Source organism: Mangifera indica, chromosome 2, assembly GCF_011075055.1.
Source record: "Mangifera indica cultivar Alphonso chromosome 2, CATAS_Mindica_2.1, whole genome shotgun sequence".
NCBI lineage: Eukaryota > Viridiplantae > Streptophyta > Magnoliopsida > Sapindales > Anacardiaceae > Mangifera > Mangifera indica.
Genome location: NC_058138.1, coordinates 20,283,335 through 20,310,390, shown reverse-complemented (window position 1 = coordinate 20,310,390; position 27,056 = coordinate 20,283,335). Strand labels below are relative to the sequence as shown.

Genomic DNA, 27,056 nt, shown 5'->3' with positions numbered 1-27,056 from the left:
ATAGTAGGTATTAGTTGAGTAGTAAGAGACAGGCTGGAGTGGATGGAGGCTGATGGCATAAAATGGAAGAAGCCTGTAAATTGCAGACGGCTTGTGTCAACTTTATCTAATCAAATGCATCATCACCCCACATGCTGCGTCTATTTCCACAGAGCTTTTCTTTCTTTTTCTTTTTTTTAATTTTAATTTTAATAAATAAGATTATATGTATCTTGATTCAGGTAGATGGGTTGGTTCTGTAGATTAATCAGTTAACTTCATATCACAATCTACTGCTAGCCAGTCAATTTAATTCATAACTTGATGTAACTTATATTGTAATAATCAAAGATCATTAATTCTAATTAATATGAGATAACAGAGAATATCAGTTTCCCACCCAAGATTTGTCCTGACGACCTTTCCTACCCTCTCAATAAAATCCGTTACTTTAATTGCAAAATTGAAGGAAGAGATTGATGGAGTGTGGGTTCTTGGCCGGAGTAGAGTGTCGAGCATGGCATGGCGACAAACGCGAAGAATGGAAGAAGACTTGCTTGTCAATGGCATGAATCGCTTGAAAACACTGATAAGCGAAAGGTGCAAACATGTAGGAGAAAGTAAAACAAAGAGATTGAGAAGAAATTGTTTTTGTAGTAAATTACTTTCTTACTCTTTCAAAGCTAAAGTTAACTGACAGAATTGATTGATAGGATGAAAATTTTATTTTCAAAACTTAAAGGGCGAAAAATGTGATTAAGGCAAAACTTGGGTGAGAAAATGATTCACCCAATTAAATAGTTAAAATCCACTTGACATTTATTTTCAACTACTGGGATTAAAGCCCTCCATTTCAGTGTATTAATAAGGTGGGTGCTAATTAAATTCAATAATAATTTAAACGGACTAAGCTAATTGGAGTGTCAATTAGCTTGGCCATTGGCTTATTAATTTGAAGTCTGAAGTGCCCACCATAACTTGTGAAACTCACTACTTAGCTTGGACAAACACTGCATTCATTTTTGTTTTTCAATAAAGTGATATAATATATATATATATATTTTATATATATATATATATCATCATATAATTAAGTATTATTTTATATTTAATTCAAAATTACTAAATAACTTGATGACACAAATCAAGCTTATACCTATTTGTATATATAAAATTGATATACATAGTTCTATTATTATTATTTTTTATAAAATTAAACATAAAGATCTCCACCGTTACGATTTTCTTAGAAGATCATTCAAAATTTTACAAACTCTATTACATTTTTTTCTAAATATTCAGAGGGTTTTAATATTTGATTTTGCAATTCATATTACAAACCCAAAGTTTAAAGTTACAATATTTTTACTACAAATTTAAAATTAAAGCATCTTGATTCAACATTAATAAAAGGAAAAACTGATTATATTAATATGAAATTTTAGTATACTTTAAAATACAGACCAAATCTTGATATGGGTTGAAAGCAATTAAAATAACTGTAAGAAGAAAGAAAGGCGCCAAAAGCAACCGACTGAAAGGAACTTGGTGCCCACATTTCAAGGTGAAAGCCAAATCTCACCAACATTGCACTTTAACACTCCACTCAATCTACAATTTTACAAATTATTTTCTATAAATATATTTTTTATTATTATTTCCACCTTTGGTTTCAATATCATAAATTTTTTGTGCAGAGATTGTGATTTTTTTTTTACAGATGATTGAAACATGCTGATACAGTAATTAAGTTTACTAGTTGTATAGTAATGGCGAATCAAACCTAAGGCCAACCCCACATGATGAAATTTTTTTTTTCAATTACGAAATTTCTTGCATGCAAAAAACCAACAAAGGGAGGAATAAAGACTTATCTTCTCCAAGAGTTTTACTTTTTCGCTTTTGTTTTTAAATCTTTTGGGAGTTTGGAACTCAGCGAACAAACCACAAAAACTGACTATTCTGGAAGAAAGAAAAAGCCATTAGTTTTACTATCATAATTATTATTGGTTATAAACAAGACATGGGAATTCCAGGTCAGTTTGTGTGAAACATTTACAAGTTTCTTTGAAAAAAAAATCTGTGTCATTAAATTGTCTTGGCTTTTCCGCAGAAACTCTGGACACAAAAAAGCAACCTCTGTGTCAGTGGGACTATTTTTGTGAATGGGTGATGAGTTTTTGGAGTTTTGTTGAAGTAGGTGTCAAGTTTTCATCAACATTAATTATTTGACTATTTTTGGGGTTGTTTTTTTGAATATAGAAGAGTGTCATAATTTGTTCATCTGAATTGGGTTTGGGTTGCTTTGTTTGGTTTGTGGAGAATTTCTTTTTGAGTTAGGCAGGGAATTTCTTCAATTGGAAGTTAGAATTACGTGTTAAGTTGGTTTTAAGTGATCTTTTTAAGTCTCTTAAAGCATAATTCAGCATAAATTTAATTGCAGATTTGTTGTGAAGGGGAAGCACTGTTCCAACTTGAATTTGCTGGAGTTTGTTTAATCTGCTCTTTCAAGAGGTAAGCATTTTTATGATTTTTGTAACAAACCCCCAATCTCTTCTAATGGATAATATAAACTGGTTTGTTCTGGAGATAAATATATATCCCGATAAATTTATGGACAATTTCAAGTCAGGTTTTGCAGACTTCTGGAGATTTATTTTGTCTTTTATATATCACTCAGTTAAAATGAACTCCTCATTAAAGCATTCCTTCTTCCATTTAATTTAGTACCCCAATAAATTTTCTCTCTTTAGATTGTTTACATATGGTTATGCTTGCAGAGCTTCGGTTGGTCTTGGAAACACAAATTTTTGTAATTAAGAAGGAAGAAATTCAGAAATTTATACAGCTCACAAGATCTTCAACTGGATATTGGTTTCTTTGCTCCTTTACTGTTTTCCTAGTCCCTGAGAGCTCTATAATCTTGTGTAATATTCTCCCACTCCTCTATCATATGCACTGATGGCTCTTGTTTTCGAAGTGAGTCATTCTGCACTTCTGGTTCTTGTTTTCATTTTGGCTCAAATCGTTTATTCGGAGCAGCTACAATCTTCCCAGGCGGAGACCCTTATAAGAATTCAAGGGCTCTTAAACAATCCAGCTGTTTTAAGCAGCTGGAATAGTAGTACAGAGTTCTGTAACACTGAACCGAGTTCATCTTTAACAGTTGTTTGTTATGAAGAAAGCATCACCCAGCTGCACATTGTTGGAAAACAGGGAGCTTCGATATTACCTTTAAACTTTTCCATGGATTCCTTCATAACGACACTCGTGAAGCTTCCCAACTTGAAAGTCATTACACTCGTTTCGCTTGGTTTATGGGGCCAGATACCTGGTAAAATAACGCGTTTATCATCTCTAGAGATACTTAATATGAGTTCAAATTTCCTGTATGGTTCCATCCCTCAAGAGCTTTCATCTTTAACTACCCTCCAAACACTCATACTTGATGAAAACATGCTGGCTGGTCAGCTGCCAGACTGGTTGGGGAAACTGCCAGCCTTGGCTGTATTGAGTTTGAGAAAGAACTTATTCAATGGTACTTTGCCCAATTCATTTAGCGATTTCGATAATCTTAGAATTCTTTCACTTTCGCATAACCACTTCTATGGAGAAGTTCCTGATTTTAGCAGTTTGACATACCTTCAAGTGCTTGACTTGGAAGATAATACTTTTGGACCTCAGTTTCCTAAACTTGGAAATAAGTTGGTTACTTTGGTTCTGAGCAAAAACAGGTTTCGGTCTGCTATCCCCTCTGAAGTGAGTTCCTATTATCAACTTGAGACAATAGATCTCTCTTTAAATAGATTTATTGGCCCATTTCCAACATCACTATTGTCCCTACCTTCTATGAGTTATTTAAACATGGCTGAAAACAAGCTCACAGGAAAGCTTTTCAACAATCTCTCCTGCAGTGCTGCACTTGAATTTGTTGATTTGTCGTCGAATCTTTTGACTGGACACTTACCCAATTGTCTAGTTTCAGGCTCTAAGAACAGAGTTGTCCTGTATTCTAGGAATTGTCTAGATACTGGAAATGGAAACCAGCATCCATTGTCCTTTTGTCAGAATGAAGCTTTGGCTGTGGGAATCATACCTCAAAGGAAGAAGCAGAAACGAGTTTCCAAAGCACTTCTTGCATTGAGTATAAGTGGTGGAATCGTTGGAGGAATTGTACTTCTTGGACTTGCCTTCTTGCTTATTAGGAGGGTTAATGCTAACAAGCCATTCAAGAAGTCTACAACAAGATTAATTGCAGAGAATGCTTCAACTGCTTACACCTCAAAGATCCTCTCAGATGCAAGTAAAGTTTCCTTGCTCTAATCATGAATGCAGTTGAGTAATGCTTCCAAGAATTTCACATAATTAAGGTTGATAATATATGATGTTATGCCTCTTCTGAAGGGTATATATCTCAAACAATGAAGCTGGGAGCACTTGGCCTTCCAGCTTATCGAACATTTTCCTTGGAAGAGCTTGAGGAGGCTACAAACAACTTTGACACATCTGCATTCATCGGTGAAGGTTGTCAAGGACAGGTACTGATTTTACATTTGATAGAACGGGAAAGAAAAAAATTCCTAAGGTTTTATCTAAATCTTACATATTTCGTGCTTTCAGATGTACAGGGGTCGGCTGAAGGATGGTTCCTTTGTTGCCATTAGATGCCTTAAAATGAAAAAGAGCCACAGCACCCGGAACTTTATGCACCATATAGAGCTGACATCAAAACTGAGACATCGCCATTTGGTCAGTACACTAGGACACTGCTTTGAATGTTACCTTGATGATTCAAGTGTCAGCCGAATATTCCTTGTCTTTGAATATGTTCCAAATGGCACATTAAGGAGCTGGATTTCTGGTAATTCACAAAAACAAATTCTGTTTGAACTTTCTGAAAAAGTGTTTGAATTTTGATAATCTGTCTGATCACTGCTAAAAGTTATAAACATGAACAGCTAGATCAGTTTCATAGAATGACTGATTTGCTTCTGAAATGTGGTGTAATTGGCAGAGGGACGAGCTCGACAATCACTTACTTGGACACAACGTATAACAGCTGCAATAGGGGTGGCAAAAGGCATTCAGTTTTTGCATACAGGGATTGTGCCAGGTGTATTCTCAAATAATCTGAAAACAACAGACATTCTATTAGACCAGAATCTTGTGGCGAAAATCAGCAGCTATAACCTGCCTTTGTTAGCAGAAAATGCAGGAAAGGTGAAAAGGAAAATTTTCCTTTCATTGGCCTGATTAGTTTTCTCCACAGACCACACATTTTGAGTTTTTATTTTAGTCTGCTAATCTTGCAGGTTGGTCATGGAATCTCTTCCTCTGCACTGGTAGACCCGAGCATGAGTGCAGAGTTAGTACTTCCAATGATATTATGCCATTATAATGAAATTTCATCATATACTTCAAGATGAAAGCCCTCAAGGCTTTCCATACCTCACATTATCAATGATTATTTTTTAAATCTTTCTTGGCAGGATGAAGCATGAAGAAAAGATTGATGTTTATGATTTTGGATTAATTTTACTAGAAATCATTGTGGGAAAACCTCCAAAATCCAAGAAGGAAGTGGATGTTCTGAAAGATCAGGTAATGTTGGCTCGGATTACTTATTATGTATTCTGTATTCAAGTTGAGGAATGTTGCACAAACATCTTATTTGATAACTCAGTATACGATGGTTACAATGAACTTGCTGACCATATTAGTTCGATTTTATGCAGTTGGAAGCCTCCATTGGAGCTGGGGAAGTATCTCGAAGGAGCATTGTTGATCCAGCAGTTAAAAATGCATGCTTAGATCAATCATTGAAAACAATGATGGAAATTTGTGTCAGGTGTCTACTTAAGAACCCAGAAGATAGACCTTCGGTTGAGGATATTCTGTGGAATTTGCAGTTTGCCGCTCAGGTTCAGGAAGCATGGCGAGGAGACTCACAGAGCAGTGAAGGATCTCCTGCTTCACCAACACAACCTCCGCACCGATACTTCAGCTTTTATTAGCAGCAATTTTCAGGTTCATGAAGTTGAAATATCTACCTTACTGGTCTTTATTTTAGCATCTGTTATGTATTACTAAAATAGAAAAAAAAGTAATTTGGTCTGCAGGACATGGTTGCAACAAGAGGTAAAAGAGAACAACTTCTGGAGTGTAACATTACAATATGAGCTTTTTGGCATATATACCAGAATGCCCCAAACGTTTTCATCCTTCTGTAATTACTTTGACAACCAACTAGAAGTTGCAGGATTACTTCTCCATACCAATTTCCAGAGACAAAAAACTGTCTAACCGCGAAACTACTGTTCTATCAAATGATGCTTGTCTAGTCCTTCTAACTTACACTTCATAGCTCCCTGAATGATAAGAACAGTGTTTGCAGATCCAAGTATCCCCTGAATACTAATGCATCTGTCTTGGATTTTGCATTATAATAATTTGTAACACTCAAAGGGGGATATTTTGTTCTGCATTTCAGTTGTTGGGTGGAGCAAGAAGAGATAATACACAATTTGCTATATTAGTAATATGTCCGGTGCCTTGCCCAAATTTTTGGCAGGAACTCTTCATTCTCAATTTTTTTTTTTTGTCTGAAAGTAATATTTTCAAAGTTTTACAATCATAACGAAACTTAAACTTAGGTTATTCTTATTTAGTTTTGATTGTGGGTTAAATCTAGATTTCGGAAAAGAATATGTAGCTTGGCAGCTCTTCCATTTCACACTAAGATCACAGGTATATAGTAAATAATATGGATATATTGCAAGTTACAAGAAAATTATTCGTTTCTTTTAATCTATAATATCATAATTATATAATCATTATTTTCACTTTATAACCAGTCTTTCAACTGCAGATGCATCTACCATTACTGGAAATCAACCTAATCAGTTCCCACTTACGTTTCCTCTTGGAATGGCAAATCTGGGGGTTAAAAGATGACCAATAACTTCAATACCTTTCACCGAGAAAGAGAAAAGATCAAAATCATATTCACCGTACCTACTTTCTTTAAGCATTATCGTCCACATTTACTCCTGGTAAACATAACAGCAAATACTCTTACAGGGTAAGGATCTACCAGAAAGATAGAAGCAATAAATTTTCGTTGCTAGGAGACAATGGAATTTGTGATTATCCGAAAGAAAGCATCATAATCCTACCTTCGAATCCAGCCATATGAGCAAACAAGCAAATCTCAATAAATACAATACAAGATCAGACATGCTAGATAGCCATTCATAAATCTGAAAGCCCACTTAATCTGAAAACAGGTTCTCTGTTTTCATCTCTGAAGAGAGAGATTGATTGTCTAGGGCATCACTACAATAGCAATATTCCTATACAGAGGCTAACAGTACATAATACAATTACATGAAAGAAGAATCGGTAAAAACACCAAGAAATAGAAGGTTCAACCAGGGCTGTCTAGAAGCCAGAAATGTAAACATCCAAAGGAATCTCCCAAGAACAATGCACACAAAAGCAGATTATCTAACAAGTGTAGCGACATTCAGACCCACAAACACTTCAAATTTTTCATTTGCCAAGGCAAGTTTCTGGTGCTTCAAAAAGGCATTTAGTCAGCAGTCCAGCTCTGCTCCACTATCTCACGCACTCTTCTGTTATATTCTCGCTTGTTTTCACTAAACATGCGGGCTGCTTCTGAGTTTGCAGGGGAGTTTGGATTCGGATCACAAAGCAGTGACTGACAAACAAACAAAGGCTTGCCAAGTTAGCATTGCAATATATTTGCTTTCAATGGTATTGAATTACATGCAAACACTTAAATTGATAAGGATGAATCATTGAAAAAGAAATACAAGTAACCATTTAAATGAAAGTATGATACAGCTTTAAAGAAAATGCCATGACCTAAGGAACTCCAGTATGAAGGGAAGATGATACTAAAATGGTAGATAATTGTCATGTGCAAGGGGGAGAATTTAAGCAGATTCCACAGATGCCACATGAGCAAAAGATTCATTTCAATTTGAAGAATACAACAGACTTAAAACAATATAGAACAGAATGAGTGAATTGTCAAAACACGAATAAAGATAAAAAGATGCATTCTTTATCATCAGGTATGGCTAATTCAGATGCATCAGTTGCAGGAATTAAGGTTGGCAATATTTTCAGTCAAGTCATTGGAAATAGTACACATAAGCTCAATTCATTTTATCCTCCTTTAGTTTTATGACAGCAACTCCAATATTATTTCCTAGATGGTACATCTTTAAGCACTCTATGAACCTCTGAATATAAGGCCACCTTCAGCCACCAACTTGATAATTATATTTCACAAGTTCCCTAGCTACCAAGTTTGTACGTTCAAATAGAACCTCTGTAGATTCAGAAAGAAACCACAAATTAAACCTCAGTGAACAGGTATGTATAGTTGTTCACTTGTTTGAGAGATACAAACATATTAGGAAATGGATTTTGCGAAGAATGTCACATGTCATTTTGCAATAATCAATTAAGTCTGCCAAACGGTAAGAGCCTAAGGCATGCCATTCTGTAATAATCAATCAAGTCTGCCAAACAGAAAGAACGTAAGACCCTTTCTATTGCTGGCTAATTCTAATAAATTAGGAAATGGAAATTCAATTGAAACAAACAACCTAAGAGGCATGCTACGAACAATTGTTTCGTCAGTCACTTGCTGTGCTCTTTGAATGACAAATGCATGGTTACTACTTTTCTAGATATATGTGACAAAAAAGCCAGAATTTGAAACTTATGATTTCTCTCCATTTTCTACGTCCAAACTCTTCCCTAACACCTTAACCTCCCAAAAATGTGATCTAGACAAACTAGCAGTCAAATTCTTTACAAATAAAATTTTTTTGGCATGGATTCTATCTACCAATGAACAATAAGACTACCATCAATTTTCAATCATTTGTTCACACAGCTTGTGAAAAGGTTGAAAATTCCACAAATCCTAACCGTCTAGTGCATTTCTAGTTTCCTTTTTTTTTTAAAAAAAAATCTGGACAGAGAAAAGTACATTCTCAACAACCCAAAATTTGAGTTCTTCTATTTAAAAGAAAAAAAAGAAGAAACAAAGATAAAATGATTTTATTTGTTCATATCCTAAAAACTTGTTAATTTTCTTGGACTAGAAAGGTTTCAAGGGTGAATTTGGGGTTGGTGATGTAAAGTCTTTACAAGTGTTTCCGCTAGCAGAGAAAGTGAATGTGAATATGGTAGTGAGAAGTTGCTTATGAAGGCAAGGGCAATTTCGTGATTAAGCATAAAAGAATGGATTATTCTAACAAAACAAAAGAAAAAATGATAGTTCAATGGCCCATGCAATAACACTGCAAATGATAGAGTGAGTCATAGAGCCATTGCTCTTTGAATGCCCTCAGAACCTAAATTCTACTTAAATAAGAAAAAAAAGGGAAAATTAAGTCTCTCTTCACCCCTTTTACAAACAAAAGAAAATAAATAAAAAGGAAGATGAAAATGCACACTAGACCTACAAGAGCATCAATGCAAAGAGATGCATGTGCAATTAAGGATATTAAATCACTGAAGATAAACTGAATAAATATTATTCACACAAGTAGCTAATGAGTTTCCTAACCCCTCATCCTGGGAAAAATGTAAATATGAAAGGGAAAAAATTAAGAATGCTTCAGGGTTACATGATTACTACAACTTAACCAGTAATAAACTTGCAAGTAATAATTAAATCTTATGAGGTTATATATGGCCATATACTATTACAAGTTCATCACTCCCAAGTAAAGACAGACAAACTCTAAGACTTATTCATATTGCTCAAAGCATTGTCACATTACATCCCTGGAAGAAAATACATTTATTTAGGTTAGAATTTCACACTCTGCGACTAAATCACTAGTAACTTATGAGAAATAAATCATTTTCCTTGGTATGGCAAGACTTTAGATCAGAGACAAAGAAAGAACGAATAACAGACTCATACTTCTTGTGGGAGCTACCACACTCAGATTCTTTACAACATCTTTATGGATGAAACAATTGGCAACAATTTCCTCAAATTCCTATAGTAGAATAGAAATCACAAAATCTAAGCAACAAACAAGCTTAAAATCTGCTTCTAATCTGTAAAAGTATAATATAGAGACCAAGCAGGCAATTGCATTATTACTACGGAAGCTTTACATAACTGAGGCAATCCAGCAAGAGACCTTTTGCATGAAATTCTTTCTTATTCGTAGAAAGGATACATGAAAATACAATAGGAAAAATCACTAATCAATTTGGGACAAAACAACCAGCAGTTTGAATTGACTGGGGCAACCTATAAAAAGAGCTCAAAATTTCAAATTTGTTAACACCTTGGTATGTTGCACACAAGTTCTTTCAGATATGTTCCTTACCATCTTAAAACTGGAAGAACCTTGTTTTGATATCATGATCCATATTACAAACCACAAGACCAACACAGGCTTTCTGGCTTCAAGCTTTTAATATCTTATCAGTATCATCAGATTATCTGACATGCATTTAGCCACTGAGATCATGGTTACACCTCAGTTGAGAATTTCATTCAAGCTATACCCTTACCTCCATTAAACCAAAGAAATTCAAATAATAAGGAAAAAGGGGGAACATTACAAAAAAGTCAATAACCAACATGAGGGAATGTCAAAGCGAATGTTACTAGTCCCATTTACTGTTCTCTTTGTCTTCAAACGACAAAACAGGACATTGCAAGCAAGTTTCCAGTGTTCAAAGTTAATTGTATGAAATTCAGCACAGTAAAAACTATCAAATTCAAATCAAATTGATTTCCCATGAACAATTAAAGAGAAAGAAAAGTAAAAAAATATATCACCTGGATAGACGTCAGAATAGCAGCAACATCATATATGGGACTCCATTGATTTTGTAAAATATCCAAGCAAATACTTCCATCTGCATAGACTGATCAAATTTATGGACACAGTAAGAAAATTGCAATCAAAACCGCATGCAATGTAATCCAGAAATTCAGAGCAATCACCAAAATTAGAAAAAGAAGAAGAATAGCAGACATCATTAAATAAAAAACTCAGCTACAAAAATTACAAATAAGACAATAACATACTATTTGGATGAAACATCCGTGAGACAAACCGAACTGTTGGAGGCTTATTTGGATAATCCTCAGTAAATTGCAGAGTCAGCTTGAACGTACCTGCGCAGATTCAAAAAAATGCTTATATCAAACATGGAAATAAATTATTAGGATGTTTAAAATAAATAAGCATAAAGGTCATAAGCATATTTTTATTCTTCTGATGGTCACCCAGTTGAAACTTCAAGCCTCAAAGGTAAGCTTTCTAAAAGATTTTTTCTAATGCTACACTTCAGTTTTCAACTCTATTTCCATCCAATTGTTCCAGATTAAGTTGATTTCAGAAGAATTTGAGTGTCTCCAATTTTTTTTCTAAAATATGAAACCAAAGAAAATGTTTTACATGCATCAACTTGTTTAGATCATTGAACTAGACAATTGAACAAACTGGTCTAAATAAAAGTTTCACTCTAAATTTTGCAAAGTGTGGCCATATCAACTGTATTGGTTGTTACATTTTTAAATTGTGCTCAGAAGGGAAGCTCTTGCACTACAAGTAGATATTCAATTCCTACATAAAGAAGGCACAGAATAAAATAAACCTGGTAATATTCCCACCCACCAATGTTTCAATATAAAATGTTGTTGAAAACTATTTTTCAAACTTTTTCACCATGAATTCGTCCTAACTATAACAAGGTAGGAAAATTTATATCAGATAGTCGTTAAACTATTTGCAAACAATAAATGCCTATATGTATATAAAAGATATCTCATATTGTTCAAATTAATGTGTTCCCAACCAAATCATCTAATAAAAGGAAAAGGAATTCAATTGTAATACAATAACTTTACAAATGATAAAAAGGAAAAAAGTTTTCAAAACTACTCAAATGACGCCCCGAAGCTTTAAACAATATTAGACTAATAAAACCCAGCTCCTTAAACGAGAACCATTCAGGAAATTAAATCATTATAAACCAAGCCCTAATCAATTACCCATAACAAAACATGACCTAACCTAACCAAATTCAACGATGTTTGATCCAAATCATCAGCATAGCAAGTATATTAATCATTTACATGACAGCTTAATAACAAGCAAAGTCAAAAACTCGGCTAAATGAATCAGAACAAAAGTTGAGATTCAACAAGAAAACCAACAAAAAATCACTAATTGAACTCCATAAAACTATCAAAAAAGGATAAATACTGTACTAAAAAAAGATAAATTAAAATTAAAAAGAAATACGCACCTCCATCCCACGGTGTATCATCAGGCCTACAAAACAGTGACGCGAATCAAAATAAGAAAAAGGAGGAAAGAAAAAGAGAAAAAAGGTAAACGAGAAAAGTACCCAAAAATGACAGCATTCCAGAGCATGATGTTATTGTCTTGAGGGGCGCCACTAATACCCGCGGGTGGATCCTGTTGGAGGCGCTTGAAGTCCCGCATCAGCCTCTTCTTTGCAGGGGTGGACATGGCTGATGGCTCCAATCTTAGAAAAAGAAAGTTCTAGAAGAGAGATATCTCTGAAAAAACAAGAGGGTTGAGTTTCTTTCACGCCTGAACCTGGTTGCGTGTGAGTGTATTTATAAATTTATTATATTTCTCAAAAAATTAAAAAGAAAAATAAAAACAAAAGATATTCCTCCCTCCACCTCGTGAGGTAAAGGAAAAAAATTTTATATACGTATGTATGTACTGATCTACGCTCTGGTTAGTGATGATACAAACGAGAATGTATTTTCCAATTTATCTAACCGTAGTCTATTTTTGTTAATAAAAATAATTTAATTTAATTTTTAATTATTACTTATTTTTATAAATTTATGAAACAAATATTTAATATAAATGTTACTCTAACTATTAAAATTACTTTTTTTAAATAATACCGAAAATAATAAATAAATTCTGAAATTTTAATTCAATTAAAAAATTAAAAGTAAAATAAATCGAATTTAATAGATAGATTGATTAAATAAACTTCCTGTGTTAATTAATTAATGATAATTATTATTTTCTAATTAATGAAATTATTTTCTAATTATTATTTATGTATTTATTTTTATGTTAATTAATGATGATAATATCGATGGAAAAAAAATTATATAATTGGAAAATGTAAAGGGTATGAATAAGATAACATGTCGGTCCTAAGAAAAAAATGTCCGTTTTAATTTCGTGTCCTTCTAAGTAATTAAGATAAATTCTTTTTTAATTTAGCCTGGTAAAAGAATTTTTGTAATTTTCAAATTAACCTTGAAAATTTTAAAAACTGTCTAAACACCCCTTTGCATTGTAAAACAAAAGCTACCAATTAAAACATTTTTCTACTAAATGAGAAAATAATATTTAATATTTCTATTATTAACTATCAGCACCAACACCATCATTATTTGGACAAAAAGCCTTACTAAGAAACGAAATTCTACAAACTTTAATTTATCTCCTGCTAAGATTTATCTGATCATTATTAAACATTAAAGGAATCTGGCTCTCTTCTTCATCTTCTTCGTCATCGAGGGCAGGCCGAGAGAGCTCATGGAAGTGATCCATGCTCTGGGAAGACGGCACTGACACACCAGTTTCAGCTACGAGGTCGAAGTTGGAGGCGAAATTGCTCATGTTGATGAAGTTGGTAGAGACTGAAGAGCTGTTTGAGTAGGCGGGCTGTATCACCCCCACATGCTGCTGCGGTTGCTGTGGCTGCTGATGCTGCTGCTGCTGGGGGGAGTTCTGTAGGGCGTTCGCCATCGCGAACTGGCTGTTCAGCAGTTGACCTTGCACCATCGCTAGCTCGGCCTGAAGAGATCCCACCTGTAAATCATTATACATTTCAGCGTTCAAAATTGATTAAGTTAATTAATATAAAGATTTGTAGATAGTTTTAATATACGATATTTATTAAGTTACCATCAAATTATATATATATATATATATATATATGGAATCATCCATTAATGCTTGTTGAAGAATAAAAGTTAATTAATTGTTTATAAATGGTTAAAAAATATTACCTGTTGCTGTAAGGCAAGTATGGTGGAGACACAGCCGTAAACAGGATCCGAGAGGCGTGCCTGAGCCTCATAAGAAATTGTAACCACAGCGTCGTGGCGGCGGTTCACCGGAATGTGTAACAAAAGCTTGGACACGTTACTAGCACCAAACACTTTGTGCACAGCGGCAAACCGGGCAGCTCCTTGGTCAGTGCCAAAGTGGGGTGCAAAAATACACCCACTAACGCATTTTCTCCTCAGGAATTTGCATGCACCACAAGGTGCTGCAGGTGCTGGTAATTGTGATGGTGACAGTGATGTGGATGAGACAGTCCCAGGTAATGTAACGGATGAGGCACGCTTACCGGAGCCTCGACGTCGGGATTCGGAATGAGCCATTGGGGGAAGGGGAGAGGAGAGAGCAAAACAGAAAGGCGGTGGAGGTGGTGGTTTTATATGTGAAAACTGAGGATGAGATGCACGTTAGTCTCGTGATGGGTAGCAAAATGGATGCGGGAAGCTTCTTTGTTTTTTGTTTTATATGTTTTGTTTATTTTCAGCAGAAACAAAAAAGTATTATTATATAACATATATATGCATACACATACATGTAGAGAAAGGGTCTTTTTGTAAAATGCCGCATCATGAGACACTTTATATATGTAATTAAGGTTTAAAAATTATTAATGTGAAGTTAAATATTTTGCTAATAATTAAAAATAAATACATAATGGGGTTTGGTTGGTGCGAGGGGAAGGGAAATGGGAAGAGAGTGAGGGGGCACGTGGAAAGTAATTAAATAATAATATAGATTAAAAAAAGATGTAAATTAAGATAAAAGCAAATATAATGCCAAATGACTAATTCCTGCCCATGGTTTGATGAAATTCATTATAAGATTTGAAAAACCAGATTATCACCTATTATCTCTTTATGTTATTGAATCTATTTGGTTTTACTTAAAATAACTGTTATATATTTTTATTAAAATTTTCAAACTATCATTAATATTTAATATGAATGTAAAATTATTAATAAATTTTTATTGATTAAAAATTTATCATTTAGATTTTAAAAAATATTAAAACTCTAATTAACTTTAAATTTTTGTGTTTTGATCAATTTTTACTATATAACTACTATTTTGAGCTGTCAAGAGATATTAAAATATTAAAAATTTCAAAAATATCTTTGAATTTTTTTCAAACTTCTAAAAACCTCTAAAAAATTTTATTAACACTTTTAATATTTTAAGAATTTTAATTTGTCTTTAAACTTTTGAAAAAGAAAAATAAAAAGAAGAATAATGAAAAAGAGAAAATAGAAAGAATGAGAGAAATTAGGTTAAATAAAAATATATACAAAATGACCATTTTATCCTTTCATTTGACAAAATTCATGAAGAGGAAGTAGATGACAGGTGTGAATTTGATTTTTTAAAACTTAAAGATGATAATTTGTTAGTTGAGCAAACCTTGGGTGGGAGATAGTTTTTTGCCCAAATATAATAATGTAAAAGCTGTTGAATGAAGAGTGGGTTGTTCTGAATTGATGAGAAGGCACAAGACTTGTGCTGCCCTTGGCGTGGCGTGGGGGATGCTAACCTTAACCTTTTAACCAGACGTGTATATTTGTCATACCATAATATTAACCAATTACACATGCATTTTGTCACATAATGCAATGGATTTTTGTCACACATTTATTCACCCTAATGATGAAATGGATGTTCTCTGATGAAGAGAAATTATAATAATTATATAAATAAATAAATAAATATATTGAAGCATGGAATGAAGATCCAAATCTGGCAATTGCAGTTTAATTCGATTCCAATGACTAAAAGGGTAAGCTGAAGTCGCCGGTCTCACTCTACAATTAAAAATGGCGATGCTCTCTTGTTCCACTCTTAATTTGCTACTTCATCAAGTATTTTCCGATGGTAAAATCCCAAAACAGCAAGAGCTGCCGCAGAAACATGGTAAGCCCTCTGACCTGAGTCTGATTTCTCCATAACTAAAGGTGAGTTCTTCCCCTTCTTGTATGACTTTGGAGGCAAAGAAACAAAGACGTGGTAGCAAAGCTCCTGAGCGTCTCACCAGTACTGTTGACAGGTTACCACCATCACAAGAATGGTTGATGAATCTTGCAACATTTCCGACTCTTGTGGCATCAATATTCATCCTCAGACATGCCTTACCAGATGGAAGATGCTCCCTCACAACTAAGAGAGCAGAAGATATCCCATAACGTGATGCATGTTCATCGTAGATTTTTTGTCGTCTTCTTGCTTCCTTCGTTGTTAACAGCTCACCTATTCAAGTAAACATCATGACAACATTCAATAGCTATTCATTAAAGTAAATAATATAAAATGTTGTTCATGGTAAAGAAACTCTCAAACCCCAATCAATTATGACAAAAAATGCTAAATAATCACAATGCATTTGGGAAGAATGTGTTGCAAGGTCATAAAAAGCAGCCTTGAGTATTACCAGACTACCTACACTTCTATAGATGGAAAGAAAGTACAACAAACCCCAAGAAATTTAAGTTGGCTCCTTTCTCTAGCTAATCTTAGTCAAGAAAGTGTCCATGATCTTATCTAAATCTGATAAAGCTAATATCAAGGAGTTCACAACAGTCTCTGTACATAAATATTGGCAGGGTGAAGTTCAAACACAGAGTCAACAAAGCACCATGGTCTTATAGAACAACACAAGCCACTAATTAAAAAAACCTTGATTGGGCAGAAATCAGCATGTGCAAAATCTACGTCCTATTTAAGACCACAACTTAGTGGTATGCGAATAAGCTGACATGGCAATCAAGCAGTATATCAGCATAACACTAGCTTATATGAATATAAAGATGATAAATAGTAACAACTAAGTAAATTATAAAGGAATTTCAGGACTATGCACTTACTTTTGTACAAGAAAAGAGAGGCAGTGAAGCTACAACAGCAATCCATAAACATTTCAGTAAATGAATTGTCAACAATGACGTGAAGAAACACCTAGCCTTGGTTTTAACAGGAAATATAAGCTACATAAAAACTATAATTCCTTTGTAAAGGTGTTGATTTCACTGTTGCCTTAACACTAACCCTAACACTAGTCATTGTGAGAGTAAATGTAACAAAAACAGCTTTTCCAACAAGTCCAGCCACACTAATTGAGACAAGAGGAGTGCTGGCATCAATCATGAATTTGACAGTCACTGGCCCTCCACTTGACATGTATACATTGTACAAAAACCAACATTTATTAAATTGAAAATTGGAAGTGTCAGGAGGAGGGCTAGTGACTATTGCACTCGCAACTAACGCTAGCATGGCTCTTGAGAAAATGGCCTAACTGCAGAGAACTTTGTCAGCAAGCTTAAATAGTACTTTACAAAAATCAAACCCCAATCAACAGTGAAGCAGCTTATATGTTTGCCATAATGGCTCCAAGAGACTGATTTTGCAATTCTACAATTCTTCTTAAAACCAAGAAATACAGAATTTTGCTATAAAGGGTCAAACAAGCTCCTGGCTGGAAAAAAACCACAAATACAAGCTGAAAAGTAAAATTGAAACAGGTCCTGCTGGATAATAAGACTCAATTTAACTCCAATACCTTAACCAACTTTTTGCCTACAATAAGTAGCTAAAGAGCCACAGAAACAATAAGTAATGTTGAATGTAGACACATAAAGTTGTGAATTGTGTATGCAATTATTTGCAGAACATGAAGATTGTGTTGAATAGAATGCAGTAGGAGAGAATATGCGAACGCCAAGGGCACTGAAGGTGTGCCAGATAAACCAGTTTTATGCTCAAGTCCACTCTTTAGTTGCTTGCTATGGCTTTTTTGAAGTAATAAATTACTTTTATGTTAGTTTTCATCATAATAGTTTAAATAATGAAAAAATTGACTTGGACCCCCCAAAAATTAAGCAGGACACTACTAGCCCCCTTGAAGTTCTATCTTTTGTTTCTTCCGGTATGTTGACAGACTATGTTCCCTTCAATCAGATCTTGATATCATCTAGCCGTAAAAGCACAAACCCAATTGACCATTTTTTAACATATCAAATAGTAGAAAGAGTCAAAATTGTTAGATTGTGAGATTCTATAAGTAGATAGCACATAAATGTGTTATGCGTTGCATGTTACTCTCAAATTATCTCACCACAAATAAAATTCAATAAAATTTTCCTCAAATTTCCAAAATATTCTAAGATGCCTTCAGCAACGAGATTCAGCTAGTCCCTTCTCATTTCGTAGTCCAACCATGTAAAGCTTTATCTATTTTCAAAAGAAAACACACAATCTAGGTGATTCACCTGGTCATGTTCAAATGTGAAGACAATTTTTTACTTATGAACAGAGCCCAAGTGATGAAAGAAAGAAACCGAACAAAAGCAAGCATGTGTTGCACAACTGATAGATGAAAGAAAAAGACAGTGTGGAAGAGACACAGAACGAAGTGAGAAGGGAGTAGAGATGAGTTTTTTTCAACTTTAACTGGACAACTGATGGCCAAATGCACTCTCTTCTCGCACAAACTTTTACTTATGAAAACCAATATCAATTCTTTTTCCCACACTACCTTTGAATTATAAAATACCCGCTCCTCATTGCTAGTTACTTTATGCATTTGCCGAAAATTAGAAGATAACTCTTCTAGCATTGAGTAATACCTTCTTATGTTTAATTTCTTCCCTATCCTACTCAATTCCAACACTACACTCATGTACCACGCAAACAATAACTTCATATATGGCTCACAGCATTCAAAATCACCCACAGGCATTAGGCAACAAAAACTCTATGATTCATGATTCATTAACTTTATAATTCAAATAAAAAATATATATCAACCACAGAAAAGAAAATTAAAATTTTGCAAGATAAATAGAAATTTTCATTTTATGCACCTGCATACTCGCAAATAAATTGGCCTCGAGGTATGAATTGATCAGCAAACAAACCCCACCCTTTTTTCGAAACCCTAACTATCTTCAACCGAACTCTTATTCCTCTCTGACTCACCCGGTTCTCACACTCCAACCCGCAACGGCAACTCGGCCCACACTCACTCGCAATTCCCACTTCCTCCACTCCGTAGGAACATGGACACCCAAACACTCCATTCTCATCTCCCACCTCCAAACACTTCTCACACTCGCACCCACAATCACTTTCCCCCAACTCAGCCGCCGCATCAACACAATCCCCACCTGGTTTCTCACATCGTCGACTCAGTCCCACAGAAAAATCGGCCGAATCCGCGACCACCGAAATCGGACCGCGTTGACTCAGGGAACCAGGTTTAAGTTTAGTATGAAAAGTAGACCCCCAAAACTGGCGTTGCGGAGAATGAGAGGGAGAAGAAGAAATGATTTGGGAGGGGGTGTAAAGGAAGTAGGCATAGGGAGTTTTATCGAGAGTGTTGTGAAACGGGACGGGAAGGTTCTCGAAGGATCTGGAAGCGTCGAGACAACGGGATCCAACAACGGTTTTGGAGAAGTGAAAGAGGGTTTTGCATGTGAGGGAGGTATTGGCCAGTTCGGAGGGGGTAAGCCATGGAAGAATCAGATGAGCACATTGGATTAAACCACTCTCTTCTTCTTCATTGAGGGTTTTACGATTGCAGTTTCTTGGCGTGGCCGACTTGATTAATGACATCGTGTTCGTGTTTGCGTAAACGGTGCCGTCATTTCCTTAATAAACAAAAGGACAACTAACTATTTCGCACCCAAGGTTTAGTGAGCTGACTTTCCCGCCCATCAAATTCGAAAATCCACTGATAGTTTAAAAGTAGAGTACTTATTTACCAATAAGCAGATCTCTCAGAAATCTCAACAAACACCTGCTGCTTACTGAGATAAACAGCTTCAACAATAGAACTTCTGATCAACAAGCAATTCCCAAACACACCCAAATCAATAACCCAATTAAACACAATCGTAGTATTCTCAAAAAATACTGCGACAAAGATAGCGTTAATTGTTGTAAAGTTTCGGGGAAGAAGGATTTTGTGAGAATGAGAAAATTTATTTGTGACAAAGACAGGGTTATTTGTTCTAAAATTTTGCGTTTGGTTTTGTTTTTTTTTTTGGTGTTTTGATTAGGAATGAGGGAGGATAGCATTGGAGTTGTTATTGCATCCCTGTGTAAGGGGCTGGTTGACAAGCACGTATATTTCTTCAGGGATATTAATTATAATAGGCAGCCGCATTTTCGCTTAAACTTTTTTCGGTAATAATTTTTATATTTTACCTTTTTAAGCAAACCGTTGTTTTCATTCCAAAAATACCCTTCGTCTAATTTCTCACTTTACCATAACATTTCCCCGATTATTTGTTTTCCTTTCACGAAAAGCATTAAGATTAAATTACCGTAATATTTATAAATTAAAAAACAGATTAATATTTTATAAAATAATTTATTCTTATATATATAAAATATTACGTTTTTCTCTAAATTATCTATAATAAATAAAATTTATAAATTAAAAAATAGATTAATATTTTATAAAATAATTGATTGTTATATATCGAAAATGTTAATTTTTTTTCTAGATTATCTGTAATGAATAAAATTTATAAATTGAAAAACATATTAATTTTTATAAAATAATTGATTCTTTTATATAGAAAACAATGCATATATCGAAAACGATATGTTTTCCTTAAAACGGTGCGTTTTCTTGTGAAAAGGGGTGTGGGTGCGGGAATATGGAAACAGGTGGGGGAATTTCGAAAAGGGTGCGTGGACGGTGCGGTAGCTTCTGAAAGGGTGCGGCAATTGCGGAAAGGGTGCGACAGTTTTTGAAAGGGTGTGAGAATTGCTTAAAGGGTGCGATAGTTTCTGAAAGGGTGCGACAATTGCGGAAAGGGTGTGACAGTTTCTGAAAGGGTGTGAGAATTACTGAAAGGGTGCACCAACCGTGAAGGGTGTGTGGAAATTGTGGAAAGGGTGAGGTAGCTTCTGAAAGGGTACGAAAAGGATGCGACAGTTTCTGAAGGGGTGCAAAAAGGGTGCGGCAATTTCTAAAAAAGTGCGACAATTATGAAAAGAGTGCGACAGCTTCTGAAAGGGTGCAGGATTTGCTGAAAGGGTGCGGCAAGCGTGGCGGGTGTGTGAAAGGATGCGGCAATTTCTGAAAGGGTACGATATTTTCTGAAAAGGTACGACAATTTCTAAAATGGTGCAAAATTTTCTGAAAAGGTACGGCATTTTCTAAAAGGGTGCAGTATTTTCTGAAAGGGTGCGGCATTTGCTGAAAGGGTGTGTGGAACTATGCGGCAACTCACTGCATAGAATATATATTAATATATTATATATCAATACATATTATATTATATTATATTAATATATAATATTATATAATAATATAATATTATTATAATATTATAATATTAATATTAAAAGGGTGCGGGAATTTGGTAAGGGGTGCGGGTGCGTGCGAGCAGGTGTGTGAGCGCTGCTGCGTCCGGGTGCGGGTACTCGCATGCGCAGTGGTGCGGCATGCGGGCGCGCAGGCGCGCTCTCACTGGTGTTGCGTGTGTGCGGGCGTGCGGGCGTTGGAGCTGCGTGCGTGCGGGCGCTGGCGCTGCTTGCATGCGGGCGCTGGCGCTGCTTGCGTGCGCGCTGGCGCTGCGTACAGGTGCGAGAACGGGGTGCGATATTTTAGTAAGGGGTGCGGGGGCACCAGTGTCCGCGCGCCCGCATGCACGCACCAGCGCGTGCACGCGCACGCCCGCTCGCACACACACGCACCCCTTACCAAAGTCCCGCACCCTTTTAGAAAATACCACACCCTTTTAATATTAATATTATATCATTTATTATTATATTATATTATATTAATACATATTATATTATATTAATGTATAATATATTATTATTATATATTATATAATATTATATATTAATATAATATAATATAATATGTATTAATATATAATATATTAATATATATTCCACGCAGTGAGTTGCCGCACAGTTCCACGCACCCTTTCAGCAAATGCCGCACCCTTTCAAAAATTGCCGCACCTTTTTAGAAAATGTCGCACCCTTTCAGGAATTGCCACACCCTTTCAGCAAATCCCGCACCCTTTCAGAAGCTTCCGCACCTTTTCAAAAACTATCGTACCCTTTCCACAATTGCGACATTCTTTTAGAAACTGCTGCACCCTTTCCGTACCCTTTCAAAAGCTGTCGCACCCTTTCTGCAATTTCCACACACCCTTCACGGTTGGTGCACCCTTTCAACGATTCTCGCACCCTTTCCGCAATTGCCGCACCCTTTCAAAAACTGTCGCACCCTTTCCGCAATTGCCACACTCTTTCAGAAGTTGTCGCACCGTCCACGCACCCTTTCCGAAATTCCCACACCCGTTTCCATATTCCCACACCTACACCCCTTTCCACAAGAAAACGCACTGTTTCAAGGAAAACATACCGTTTTCAATATATGCATTGTTTTCTATATAAAAGAATCAATTATTTTATAAAAATTAATATGTTTTTTAATTTATAAATTTTATTCATTACAGATAATTTAGAAAAAAAATTAACATTTTTGATATATAACAATCAATTATTTTATAAAATATTAATTTATTTTTTAATTTATAAATTTTATTCATTATAGATAATTTAGAGAAAAACGTAATATTTTATATATATAAGAATAAATTATTTTATAAAATATTAATCTGTTTTTTAATTTATAAATATTACGGTAGTCTAATCTTAATGCTTTTCGTGAAAAGAAAACAAATAATCGGGGAAATGCTACGGTAAAGTGAGAAATTAGACGAAGGGTATGTTTGGAATGAAAATAACGGTTTGCTTAAAAAGGTAAAATATTAAAATTCTTACCGAAAAAGGTTTAAGCGGGAATACGACTGCCTATTTTAATTAATATCCCTGTATATATGGTAGCATTTAACTGTAAGGTGCTCTTACAAAGCAAATAATTACATTGCTTTGATTTTCCTTATGATAATTTTGGTAGGTTTTGTATATGATCATTCTGTGTGTTGTACTATTATTAAAAGGGTTGCTAATGTTTCAATTTATTCATGGTATATCAACAATTTTTTTTTTTCCCCATTTGGGTTATTTTTTTAAAATAATTTTTATTTGCCGTGGATTAGACATTTTCAGAGAGGCAATTTTTTTTTTTTTTCGAGAGAAGGACTATTTCCCACCCAACTTTTGATGCGTGTTTAAAATACCATCCACGGCAGATGAAAATCCATTTTTCTTACCTATGAGTCGTTAATATGGATGATATATGTTTGCATAAGGGTAAAATGTCCATTTTACCCTTATTAGATGAAATGACAAAAATACCCCTCAATTTAGTCTACAAAATTTATCACAAAATTGATGTGAAGGTTTTATCATTCACCCCCTTTAGGTTTTAGAAACTAACATTTCACCTTACTTAAAGTTTTTAAACTTTAAAAACTAGCATTTTCACCCCCAAACCTAAGGTTTCTATATTTTTCAAAATACAGTCGTTCCCTGTAACTTTCAAAACTAGCAGTTTCACTTTCATTCTTCAACTTCATCTCCCGACGTCGTCTCCGACATCGTCACCGACCTCCTCCTTCTCCTGGTGCGACGACAGTGGTACGATGAAGAGATCTTCATCTCCTCGTTGCACGGTACGACGAAGAGATAAAGATCTTTTCATTGCACGATGCGACGAAGAGATAGAGATCTTTTCGTCGCTCCACCCAGACGACAAATGACTACTCTTCGCCGTCCTTCGTTGCTCGTCGCGTTGTCCAGATGCTACGACGAAGGACAACGAAGCATCGTCCATAGTCTGTTCTTTCAGATCTGGACAACGCTTCATCGTCTAGATTTGGGCGACGAAGGGTCATCCTTCGTCGTCCTTTGTAGTCGAAGATGGAAGATCTGTCAATGATGGCTGGAGAAGGAAGCAAACCCTAAGGGTAAAATCTAAACTTTTCAAACTGTAAGGATGGGTTAGTTATTAGTTTTTAAAACTTGGAGGGGGGAAATGGTAAAATTTCAAAGTTTTAAGGTTTTAAATAGTAAATGACAATTTTGTCGCTGTCCCTAACTGGAAAATTGGACGACAGTTTGGTCACAGGTGAAAAAAGTGGATTTTCATCTGCCGTGAATGACATTTTGAAAACACATCAAAAGTTGAGTGAGAAATAGTTCTTCTCCCTTTTTTTTCACATGATAATTTGTCACATTTTCTGGGCTGTAGCTGTATGCATTTTGGATGCTTATTGTTTTGGCTCTCCAAATGTTGATGAAATACATATTGGTCCTGGGTAAATGACTTGCTTAGGAACTTAATATCATATTTAGGGTAATAGATGGGCCAATTCATTACTTCTGATAGACTAATGATTGGCCTTCAATGCATACCTTATATTTGAACATGCAGGTTCTGGGTTTCCGGTTGAGATAAAAATAGATAAATAAAACAGCAAATTAAGGAACTACACTATTGTTTTAATGATAAGTAGCATTGTGACTTTTAATCATTTTCTTTTGATTTATAGATACACTACAACTGCACAAGAACCAGCTCAAATCTAGGTGTGAAGGTGAAATCTTGCTTTTCCTATGTATTTTTGTGCGCGGGAAGGTCCTCCTCATGCTAGTTACTTTAAGTGTGAGGTCACAGTTGGTTGACAGACTTACAAGTGTCCGGAGTGTTTCCCCACATTAAAGGAAGCTGAGCATGGAGCAGCAAAAGTTGCTCTAATGTCATTGTCTTCAGATGGAGTTCAAAAGACAAGTTGTCTGATTGCTAAATTTCATAGTTTGGGGCCTCAGTGTATAGATACAATTCTTATCAATAATACTCTTCAATGCAACCAAGTCTGCAGAAACCAATACATAAAATATTAAAAAACAAGCAACTCATGAGTTGGAAAATATGTCAAGGCATAATAACACGTTAAGCATATAAGTGCTGCGATCAGTTGTACAAGAAAGAATTTGCATCAGTGATGGCAATAACTATCATGGTAAATTTAAAGCATTTCTTCTCACAGCTACATTTTTCATGGGAGGCAACTTGAAGTATGAAAGAAACTTTCAAAAGAAATAGTAATAAAATTTAAATCAGAAACAAAAAAGAGGTGTATTCTTCACTTTTGGGGTTCTGGATTATATTCATTCTGGCATACAAGAAATAACTAATCATTGCTTTCAAACATGCAATATGGCCTAAGATGGTAGTCCATTTAAACCCAAAAGGTGAAATTTAAACCTAAAGATGTGAGTTTGATAAAGCTGAAATATTCTTACACTCTTGACAAGATTAACTGCACATAATCTTTATCTGATTTCCATGCTTCAAATATAATAGATACGGTCATGTAATACTTGTCATTCCTTTATAGCAAACAACTATCACACTTAACACATTAAGTTTTAACTGGGAACATAACAAAGAAATTCTCACATACAAATAAAAATTATATCAAATAAGAGAACACCACAACTGCATTAGTCTCAGTAGCATCTAATTTATTATACATATATATTTTAGATACAGGCATAAATTAGAAAAGAAAAATAACCAAGGAATATCACCAACTTTTTAATAACTAAAGACATAAGAAAGCGAAAAAACAAACACCCACATACAATCTTTGAGAGTCAGGTAAGCAACTTTTGCTGCACTTGTCTCTGCCTGCTTCTTCGTCTTTGCTTCCAGCCCAGTAAAAACCTCTACTTCTACCTTAACGGTTGATACAAAAGTTGGCATATGTGCTTCACTAGATCGATTTGCATGATAAACAGGTAAAGCATAACCTTTTTCAGAGCCAGCTCTTGTAAAAGGTTTTTGTAGAAACCAGAGTCATCCTGGAAAAGTATAAACAATATATATATCATAAGAATTATATCTATACACTAAAACCCCTAACTATGAAATTTAGCAATTAGACAACTTGCCTATTGAACTCCATCTGAAGACAATGGCATAAGAGCAACTTTTGCTGCTCCATGCTCAGCTTCCTTTAATGTGGAGAAAAACTCCTGACACTCATAAAGCCTGCCCACCAACTGTGAGCTTATACTTAAAGCGACTAAAATGAGGAGGACCTTCCCCCTCTCAAGAATACATAGGAAAAGCAAGATTTCGCTTTTGCACATAGATTTGTAGCTGGTTCTTGTACAGTTGTAGTGTATCTATAAATAAAAAGAAAATTATTAAAAGTCACAATGTTGCTTTTCATTGAAACAATAATATAGTTCCTTAATTTGCTGCTTTATTTATCTATTTCTATCTCAATTAGAAACCAGAATTTGCATGGTCAAATCAAGGAATAGAGTAGGATGTCATATAACAAAAATAACAGTTTGCGGCAGGATCTTATCCTTCTTCCCTAACCCGTACACCAAAAGCAGGGAGCCCCACCTTTCCCTATAACTGTGGCATAGTAAAACAGAAATCCCATCCCTGACCTGCCCCTGTCAGATCAGTCAATCAATTCAACTACAGAGCAGCAACTAAATATGCAAATTGTAGGAGCCCACCCTTGTAGAGGGCAAAGTACAGAACCTGCCATAATAACTTGGTCCCTAAATCTTTTTGGGGCAGGGAAGGGAAGAATGATACTCATCCCAGCCTGCGACTAAAATACTTTTGACACGGGGATGGGGAGAATGATCCACATCCCAGCCTACCCCAAAGTAAGAGAAAATGTTATTAAAGGAAATCCAGTTACTTTCAAACTCACAAACAAGAATGATAAATCTAAGGTGGTATGGGCACTGATAAATTCAAGTGGCATTACCACCTATATTCAGCTTTTCTTTTCTAAAATTCTTTTATTTAATTTTTCTCTCTAAAGGCTAAATATAAAATATTTCCAAATAAGGTATGCATTGCAGACCAATCATTAGTGTATCAGAAGTAATGAATTGATGAACAGAGCCGACGTGATGAAAGGAACAAACTAAACAAAAGCAAGTGTGTGTTGCGCAAGTGATAGATGA

The 27,056-nt window shown here is 35.0% G+C and overlaps 4 protein-coding genes and 1 long non-coding RNA gene across 10 annotated transcripts; 1 reads left to right on the top strand and 4 right to left on the bottom strand.

The window, feature by feature from the left end:
* The first annotated feature begins 1,886 nt into the window (after positions 1 to 1,886).
* On the top strand, positions 1,887 to 6,567 carry LOC123208776 (probable inactive leucine-rich repeat receptor-like protein kinase At3g03770). Of its 5 annotated transcripts, none has more exons than XM_044626301.1 (10): positions 1,887 to 2,015; positions 2,423 to 2,493; positions 2,760 to 4,282; positions 4,384 to 4,517; positions 4,600 to 4,840; positions 4,994 to 5,199; positions 5,292 to 5,344; positions 5,469 to 5,580; positions 5,715 to 6,006; positions 6,084 to 6,567. In XM_044626301.1, the coding sequence occupies exons 3-9, from the start codon at positions 2,941 to 2,943 to the stop codon at positions 5,991 to 5,993; spliced, it is 2,367 nt and encodes a 788-aa protein (XP_044482236.1). In that variant the 5' UTR covers positions 1,887 to 2,015; positions 2,423 to 2,493; positions 2,760 to 2,940; the 3' UTR covers positions 5,994 to 6,006; positions 6,084 to 6,567. The 5 variants fall into 5 exon arrangements, 4 of the variants coding, with proteins under 4 accessions (XP_044482236.1, XP_044482237.1, XP_044482235.1 ...); XM_044626302.1 differs by lacking the exon at positions 1,887 to 2,015 and adding an exon at positions 2,068 to 2,175; XM_044626300.1 differs by lacking the exon at positions 1,887 to 2,015 and having other exon boundaries at positions 2,229 to 2,493; positions 6,099 to 6,567.
* A 604-nt stretch (positions 6,568 to 7,171) lies between these two features.
* LOC123208777 (ubiquitin-conjugating enzyme E2 2-like) lies at positions 7,172 to 12,633 on the bottom strand. Its single transcript, XM_044626303.1, has 5 exons — positions 12,409 to 12,633; positions 12,307 to 12,332; positions 11,081 to 11,170; positions 10,829 to 10,917; positions 7,172 to 7,699 (listed from the first exon to the last, which is right to left on the bottom strand). The coding sequence occupies exons 1-5, from the start codon at positions 12,531 to 12,533 to the stop codon at positions 7,571 to 7,573; spliced, it is 459 nt and encodes a 152-aa protein (XP_044482238.1). The 5' UTR covers positions 12,534 to 12,633; the 3' UTR covers positions 7,172 to 7,570.
* A 755-nt stretch (positions 12,634 to 13,388) lies between these two features.
* On the bottom strand, positions 13,389 to 14,574 carry LOC123208775 (LOB domain-containing protein 20). Its single transcript, XM_044626298.1, has 2 exons — positions 14,072 to 14,574; positions 13,389 to 13,871 (listed from the first exon to the last, which is right to left on the bottom strand). Exons 1-2 carry the CDS (start codon positions 14,447 to 14,449, stop codon positions 13,497 to 13,499), a joined length of 753 nt encoding a protein of 250 aa, XP_044482233.1. The 5' UTR covers positions 14,450 to 14,574; the 3' UTR covers positions 13,389 to 13,496.
* A 1,237-nt stretch (positions 14,575 to 15,811) lies between these two features.
* LOC123208774 (histone-lysine N-methyltransferase SUVR3) lies at positions 15,812 to 19,810 on the bottom strand. The gene is made up of 2 exons (XM_044626297.1): positions 18,977 to 19,810; positions 15,812 to 16,364 (listed from the first exon to the last, which is right to left on the bottom strand). Exons 1-2 carry the CDS (start codon positions 19,725 to 19,727, stop codon positions 15,976 to 15,978), a joined length of 1,140 nt encoding a protein of 379 aa, XP_044482232.1. The 5' UTR covers positions 19,728 to 19,810; the 3' UTR covers positions 15,812 to 15,975.
* Positions 19,811 to 24,501: 4,691 nt separating this feature from the next.
* Positions 24,502 to 25,917, bottom strand: LOC123208773. Of its 2 annotated transcripts, none has more exons than XR_006500811.1 (2): positions 25,651 to 25,917; positions 24,502 to 24,928 (listed from the first exon to the last, which is right to left on the bottom strand). It is a non-coding gene; the product is annotated as an uncharacterized LOC123208773 (long non-coding RNA). The 2 variants fall into 2 exon arrangements; XR_006500810.1 differs by having other exon boundaries at positions 25,701 to 25,917.
* Positions 25,918 to 27,056: the final 1,139 nt, after the last annotated feature.